Source organism: Mustela nigripes, chromosome 9 (genome assembly GCF_022355385.1).
Source record: "Mustela nigripes isolate SB6536 chromosome 9, MUSNIG.SB6536, whole genome shotgun sequence".
Lineage (NCBI taxonomy): Eukaryota > Metazoa > Chordata > Mammalia > Carnivora > Mustelidae > Mustela > Mustela nigripes.
This window is the reverse complement of record NC_081565.1, coordinates 37,485,364-37,493,122: the sequence shown is the minus strand read 5'-3', so window position 1 is coordinate 37,493,122 and position 7,759 is coordinate 37,485,364. Positions and strand designations below refer to the sequence as shown.

Below are 7,759 nucleotides of genomic sequence, written 5' to 3'. Positions count from 1 at the left end.
CACCCACCCTCTCTGGACCAAGTCCCCTCATCTATGACGTGGTTGGGGATCACCAGCTTCATCTCTAAAGGCCACATTTCTCCTGCCAGACCCAGAGATCCTCTGGCTGCCCTGGAGTTAACTCTGCAGGAGGGCTAAGCTTGGGGCCCCGCCTACCCTTTTATTCCCAGTGAAACTTGAGGAGTAACTGTTAAGGAGGTAGGGAAGGAGAAGGTGAGGAGCAGCACATGATTTCCTCACAGAGCTTCCTGGGCTCAGGTGTGCAGAGCCCCTTGCCTCCGAGGGGCTGTCCAGATAACCACCATCAGTGGGTCCCATGCCAGGCTTACGGGCAGCAGAAGTGTTAGACTGAAGAACTGAAAAGAGGGGGAGGCGGGATTAAATGTGGTCCCTGAGTTCAGACGACTGACTCTAGAAAATAGTGGAAGGGTGGGAAGAGCAAGGATGACTTTCTGGAGGAGGAGATGCTAGGGAAGACCAGGAGTTGGTCCGAAGTGAGCACTTTGGAGCAAAGGTCCAAAGGGAGGACGGCACAGAAGGGAACCTAGTCATCTACGGGCGACGGAGCGTGGTGAGAGGGCATACAGGGACCACGGGCCCGGTCATGGGGGTCATGGGGGTGCTGGTTGCAGGAGTGTTTCGGGTTGTGTCTGAAGAGCAGGCAGAGCCATGGACAAGCCGCCCACTTCAACAGTGGTGTCAGAAGATCCTTCATTGCTCCTATAGAGTCTGGCTGGGGCAGGCCCAGAGCCAGGGAGGCCGCTAAAGGGGCTGTGGCAAAGGTCGAGGTGATAGAGCCTCAACAGCAACCTATAGATGATGATTCAGGGCCATGGTCTGATTGATTGGTTTCCTCCAGCAACAGGAAGCTCACTACTTCCTAAACAGCAGTCCTCCTCCCCTTTGACCAGCTCTACCCGAGAAAGCCTTTTTCTCTTAAGCCAGGTTCAAGCCTGCTTTCATGGGATGATGGGTGGGTGCAGGAGTCAGGAAGGAGGGATGCCATTCATTGTGCAAGAGGTTGAAAGCTTGGGGGAAGTGTGGGGCCACTGCGTTCAAACAAAGTCTTGGTGAAGAGGCTCTGACCTGTCTGTGGGACTGATTCCTGCCCCTGACCCTACCAGCAGGGCCCCCAAGTACTAGCCCTAGGCTGGTGCCCTGGCCAGGTGAAAACACCAAGCAGGGGTCCTAGCTGGTGTTTGTGGCTGAACCTAGTGAAGCACCTTAGTCCAGTGCTTAGCACTTTAGCCCCAGAATAGCAACAGAACAAGCTGGGAGAAATTCGCACAACTGGCAGTTTTAGGCACACATTTTATTATTTTTTTATATAAAAGGAGAAAAGAGTACTTTTTTTTTCCAGTGGAGGATTAAAGGAGTAAAGACCCTATTTTAAGTAGAGTCTCCCAACCCCCATCCCTAAAACAAACATCCGCTGTATTTAAAAAAAAAAAAATCAAGCACGAGAAACTTACGGCCTGGACTTCACCCCCACCACCCTTATGCCTACATTATGACAGAACTATGTTCTCTGTTCCTACTTATATACAGCCAGAGCTCCGAGCTCCACACACACCTGGGCTGTGGCCTCCTCTGCCCCACCCTCCCTCCATATTCCCACCCTACTTCCCCTAAAATCTAGAGAAGTCCCCTGCTTAGAAAAAAGGGCACATACACACCCATACTCAGCACAAATATATCTGGACCCTTCTCCACATGGAGCCTCTGAAACATGCAGACCCCTCGCACTTTTCCTCACTCACTGATGGGAGGGACACACTGCAGACAGACCCTCCCCTTCCCCCCGGCTCCTCCCACAGCTAGTATCCTTTCCACTTGGTCCCTTGCCCTGAAGGTCTTAAAAACCACACACACACACACACACACACACACACACACACACGCACACACGCACACACGCACACATGCGCACACACACAGCCCATTCTTTTTGTGAAACTAAGGGTATGTTGGCCCTACTCCCTGTCCCACCACTGCTTAAAGACAGTGTCCTAACAGCCCATTTGGGGAGGGTCCTGGAGAGAATCCCCAAGGGGGCTGTCCACTGGAGTGGGAGGAGACCAGGAGCTTCTCCATCTGGGAAGGGGCCGTGAAGGCTTCTAGGCAGCAGCCCCTGCACAGTCTGTGGGTGCTCGAGGGAGGGGGTGGGGAGGGAGCCCCTGCCCCACTCAGATCTGCTCCTTGTGCTTCACATGGGCCAGCTTCACATTCTCCTGCTCAGTGGCGGGCGGAGGCTGCTCCAGGTGGCAGCCGATCATGAGCTGGTACACGAAGACGCCCGCAATGGAACCCAGGAGTGGAGAGACGATGGGCACCCACCACCAGTGGCGGCCAGTCCTGGGGACAGACAAGAGGCGGTCGGGGGCGGGTGGGGTAGCAGAGGGGGGTCAGGCGAAGGCAGGCTAGGTGGGGGCGGCACTCACGTGAAGACTTCGGAGCCCCAGCCAGCAATGGCGGTGAAAAGGCGGGGACCGAAGTCCCGGGCGGGATTGACAGCATAGCCCGAGTTGAAGCCCATGGAGGTGCCGATAACCAGAACCACCAGACCCACGGTGAAGGCCTCCAGGCCGCGGGGGACGGGGTTGTTGTAGGGGTCCACGATGGCCAGCACGCACACGATGAGGGAGGCGGTGCCAATGAACTGGGGAGTGTGGGGAGAACAGGGTGAGGAGCTACCCCCATCCCACCATCTGGTCCTTCCTCTGTCCTTGGGCTCCCAGAGTCTTACCATTTCCCATATTCAGCTCTTTCCAGCAGGGGTGCTAGAATGTGATGGAGCACAAGGGATTCCCTGGAGAACTGGCTAAAGATGCCAATTCCTGTTTTGTAAATACCTGTCGCCATGATTGTGAGGTAGGTGTCCCCCAATCCCCAACTGAGAAACCCTGCTGTAAACAGGGAGTCCCGTCCTGCCACCCATGAGCAGCTGAGCAGCTTGATCCTCCCCCGTGTTCCCAATTCCCTGGCCCATACCTGGTCGAAGAATCCATTGACCATGTCCAAGTGTCCCGAGGGGTAGGTGGCAAAGATGCCAGCTGTGCCATTGGGGCCCGAGACCACGAGCTCATTCTTGGCAAAGTCCCAGATTGCATCTGGTGACAGATCAGACAGATCAGAGTGAGTGAAGGCAGAAGCTGACCTGCTCTTCCGTCTCCGGCTGGACCCACCCCCTCCTGGGGGATCACAGGTGGGGTATATCACTGCTGTATTACTCAGGAGCCTGTGGAGGGGCAGGGGGTGGGCGGGTGGACAGCCTGGGACTCTATTGTTGTCCAACTTGTTTCTTTCCCCTTATGCCCCCCACCTTGGGCCCTGTGAGGGAGATGAGTGAGTCAAGAGCCTGGGGCTTGGGCAGGTCCCAGCTGTCTATCATCAAAGGCCGGGTGCCAACAGGTCCCAAACAGAGGGAGGGAGGTAGTGGAGGATGGCAGGGTGGGGAATGCTCACCGTAATACAGCCCAAAAACAATCCCAGCGCCCAGGAAAGCTCCTAGTGTCTGAGCGAAGGCATAGATGGGCAGCTTGATCCAGGGCTCACGCGCCAAGAAACACATGGCAAAGGTCACAGCAGGGTTCAGGTGGGCCCCTGGGCAGAGGAGAGATGGGAGCTATTAGTCACTGTAGCTTGCCACAGTGGGGAAGCCAAGATCCCTAACCTCCCTAGTCCCCCTCTCTGGCCCTCATAAGCAGGGGTGCAGAGAAGGGTTTTCCTGTACCAGATGATAGGCTGGACTACGTAATAGGCCAACCTCCAATCATTGGATTCCAAGGTGAGAGTTAAAGGTTCGAAGTATTGAGTTCCTTCTCCATTCTCCTCTTCCAAAGGCTCAAAAAGCTAAGCCCACAACTATGCTTTGTCCTTGGGAATGTCTTCCACCACCCCCTTCCCCAGCTGGGTTCCTTGTGGGAATGCCATTTGAGGGTCAAGAATGAAGGGGGAGAGCAAGTCCTTACCAGATACCTGGCCAGCCACAAGGATGCCCAAGGTGACAGCGAAGCCAAAGGCTAGGTTGATGGTGAGGAAACCACCGTGGGTGCCCCGGCTGAGTACCACCTGGGCCACAGAGCCACAGCCAAACATCTGTATCAGGAAACAGAACCAGGCAGGCAGAGAGTGAGGCCCAGCAGCTCTCGGATTCCAGAGGAAATGAGTGAATTCCACCACCTACCTCCACCAGCTGTCATCTGGAAGACTTCGGGGAAGCCCCTTCTCAGGGGAATCCAACCCACACCCCTCCTGCAACAATTGTACCTGGCAGATTAAGCAGACATGCCCTCCCACCCACAATGCAGTCAAATGCTCTACCCCTGAGCTATACCCCCTCTCCACCCACAATGCCCAAACTTTAACAGGGCCCCATGGAAGGGACTGGAAGCACAGTCTACAACTGGAAGCCCAAAAAATGACTGGACCATCTTCTCTGACTTTTTCGGAATCTCCGTAGGAGTGGAGTACAGGGGAGCAACTTTCACCCTAGCAGTTTCTCCTGCAGCCCGTCAGGCTCGGCTCACTGATCCCCCACCTACACATGCCTCCCTCCTTGTCCCAAAGAGCTTAGGGGTGGGGGTGGGGGCTGTCTTATGGCACAGAGAAACAGGGAAAAAGGCCAGAATTAGGCCCCTGCTCCTGTACCAGAGCCTCGTCTCTCCACCCACCCTGACCTCTCCACCTTCAGGGGTCCAGGTTCCCTACTCAGATGTGGAGGTCCTAAGACAGTATCTCAGTGGCCCCTCTCACTAGAGGCAGCAGGGCAGTGCAAGTGCGCAGACTGGTCCTAAGGTTTCAGGCAGTGATGGGGAGATTCAAGAGGACTCAAGTTCCTGATGTCCCACAAGTATAGAACACCCTGTTCCTCTTATTTAAATGTAAAAATGCTTCTGCACCAGCCACAAAGAGCTTTGCCCTGAGCCTTGAAGAGTGTTCCTTAAAGCTTACTCCAGCCCCTGCCCCCCATTTCCTCTTCTACTTCCCCATAATTAGGTGCTCTGCCTAGCCAGTGGGCAGCTCCCAAGACTCGTGCTAAGGGCCCTTATCCATTCAGATGGGTCAGTGACCTGCTGTACTGAGCTGTTAAGCATTTTGATTATCATCCCTCCGAACAGCCAAGAGATAGTGGAGAAGCCAGCGGCAGTGATGATGGGCAAAAGTGTGGAGGCAGGTGAGAGCAAAGATCAGAGACCATGAGTATGTGGGGGGTGCAGGGGGGCACATGGGGGTCCAGGGCACCCTGCCCACCTTGGCAGGCCCTGACCTCAGCTCGAGTTTTCCTGCCTGAGGCCCAAACCTGGCTTCAACCCAGGAGACCTTGGAGGAAGAAGCTGTCAGATCCAGTTCCACCACCTTGGGGCTAATCTTCCTCTTCCTCCTCCTCCTCCTCCTCCTCCCCCACTCCCTGCCTTGCTAGGTACCCCCGAGAAAGGGGCTCCCCTCATCCCAAGGCCAGCCCTGATCTTGCCACCACAGGCTCTGCATACCCACAGAGGTATGCAGGCAAGCCCCCCACCCACCACTCTGGGGTCTCCCAGGCCTAAGCCCCTCCCCTCTAGGCAGCCTTTGAGGTTCTGTTTTTCTCTGACACCAGATGCCTTACACTCACCTGAGCCTGAAAGCCTTCACAGAAGTAACACCCTCCTTTTGTGGTTGAGGATCAGCCAAATGATCCTGGGGCTCAGAGAAAGGTCTGACTGCTTCTTTGTGGGAGAGGCTAACTGAGATGTGTGAGGGGTTCTGGAGCCCTTCTATGAATGTGGAAGATGACTTCCCCTGTCCTGGCTACTCTCGGACAAGGATGTCCTGGACAATCAATCAGATATGGAATGAGGGACACAAGACTCTGGGACAGGACAATGAAAAAGCACCTGCCCCTTTTCCCTCCCCTTCTTTCCAGGGGGAAAGGAAGATGATGACGGTAGGGCCACTAGCCCTGTGAGGGGCTGTGGATGAGGGCCCCACCTGGCTTCTCCCTTGCTCTTCCTGGAAGCCAAAAGTGAGTCTAAGACCTCTTCTCACGGGGCATCTGGGTGGCTCAGTGGATTAAAGCTTCTGCCTTTGGCTCAGGTCATGATCCCCAGGTCCTGGGATGAAGCCCCACATCGGGCTCTCTGCTCAGCAGGGAGCCTGCTTCCCCTCCTCTCTGCCTGCCTCTCTGCCTACTTGTGATCTCTGTCAAATAAATAAAATCTTAAAAAAAAAAAAAAAAGACCTTTTGTCACCATGGAGCCTGCTCCACCACCACCACCCATTTGGGCCACCCCAGTCCTACCTACCTGCCTCTATAGTTAAGCTCCTAGTCCACAGGGTGCTGAGTGGTCTACAGTACCTACAGTTGGAGCTGGGGCAAGGAAAAGAATAACCCATTCACCCCATTAAAGCAACTGAACCCAAAAGTAACCCAGAAGAAAACAGGTGTAACCACATGAGGGGCTGAAAATCAGAGAGCAGGTGAGACAGGAAATGAAAGACTGTAAGTGGTGTGTCTGTCAGACCCAAAAAATGCAAACAAAGTCACCCAGGAACAACCTAGAGACGAAAGTGGTGTAACCAGGAGTAAATGGACTGGGGAGTAACCCAGGCAGTGAAGTGGCCTACTCAGAAAACCCACAAACTCAGAGGCTGAGTTAGAGGGTGGGGAGTGATCAGAGTGCTTGGGCACAGAGAATGATAGCATCTGTCTGGATGATGGACAGAGTCTGGTCCTGGAGCAACTCAGGACAGAAGAGTGACTTTAGGGACACCACATGCTCTGTGCCCAGGGCCCACCTGCCTTCCGCGGCCTCCTTATCTTCTGGATCCTCCTTTCGTCCAGCTCTGCTCTTTTCCCCTGTGTGGCCTCCGCCCTCTGCCCCCACCCATGGCAAACTGTCCTCACACCACAGGAACTTTTGGACTTTCTGGAGCTTAATTATTCATTAGGGGCCAGATATCCAGGACCCAAATAATCTAATACTGGCCCATTTGCCAATGCCTCCACTGCCTTCCAGGGACTTGGGGAACCTGGGAAGGTGAGGACCAGGAGAGGACCCTGGGGGTCTCAGACTACAGGGGAGACCACTGCCCCCAGCTGGTAGGCTGGGGCCCTAGTGAGAGGGCCACTGATCAGAGCTCACAGTGGGAGTGACAGCTGGCATTCTGGCAGAAGTCAGAACTGCCGTGATGGGGTTAGAGCAAGGGTAAGACCACTCTGGAATGGGTCAAGGTGAGGAGCAAAGCTGGGAGAGGGGTGGCGCCTGCCTTTAAAAAAAGCGCCTCCAGTGTGAACAGAGGGGTCGGGGAGCATGGGGGCTGGAGAGAGAAGGGCCTCTCCGGGTCCCTCCACTCACCACGAGGATGAGGGTCCCCAGGCACTCAGCCAGAGCCTGGCGCAGCAGCCGGTAGCGGATATGGAGCATCTCCCCGCAGCGGGACACCAGCTCCTTCTGTCGACCCATGGCTGGAGCTGCACCGGAGCGGGCGGGCCGGACTCTCGAGCGCGGCGGGCCAGCAGCAGTGGCCCGAAGCGCCGGGTGGCGCCCTTTATAGGAGCTGGAGGCACGCGCCCCGCCCGCCCGCCCCGCAGCCCCGCCCGCTGAGCCACGAGCCCGCCCGAGGTGTGGGCAGTCGCCCCCCAAAGCTTGCCCAGGTAAGCTGGTGGGGACGCTGGACTGTGGGAAGCTGAGGAGGAAGGGAGGGGGCTGCGGGGGGCTGTAAGGAGCTTTAGGGACGACGTTGCTCCGGGAGGGCACTTAGAGGAGGAGGCGTGTTG

The 7,759-nt window shown here is 55.9% G+C and overlaps 1 protein-coding gene across 1 annotated transcript; it reads right to left on the bottom strand.

Moving 5' to 3' along the window:
* Nucleotides 1-1,291: 1,291 nt before the first annotated feature.
* AQP3 (aquaporin 3 (Gill blood group)) lies at nt 1,292-7,506 on the bottom strand. The gene is made up of 6 exons (XM_059411490.1): nt 7,338-7,506; nt 3,972-4,098; nt 3,466-3,603; nt 2,992-3,110; nt 2,442-2,659; nt 1,292-2,355 (listed from the first exon to the last, which is right to left on the bottom strand). The coding sequence occupies exons 1-6, from the start codon at nt 7,443-7,445 to the stop codon at nt 2,187-2,189; spliced, it is 879 nt and encodes a 292-aa protein (XP_059267473.1). The 5' UTR covers nt 7,446-7,506; the 3' UTR covers nt 1,292-2,186.
* Nucleotides 7,507-7,759: the final 253 nt, after the last annotated feature.

What these genes read in the sequence shown, in the direction of transcription:
- AQP3 (XM_059411490.1), bottom strand. Translation starts at nt 7,445, where the DNA reads ATGGGTCGACAGAAGGAGCTGGTGTCCCGCTGCGGGGAGATGCTCCAT. An exon ending in TGTGGCTGGCCAGGTATCTG is followed by an intron (nt 3,604 to 3,971) that starts GTAAGGACTTGC and finishes TCCTCTGCCCAG; the next exon opens with GGGCCCACCTGAACCCTGCT. An exon ending in TGGGGCTCCGAAGTCTTCAC is followed by an intron (nt 2,356 to 2,441) that starts GTGAGTGCCGCC and finishes GTCTGTCCCCAG; the next exon opens with GACTGGCCGCCACTGGTGGT.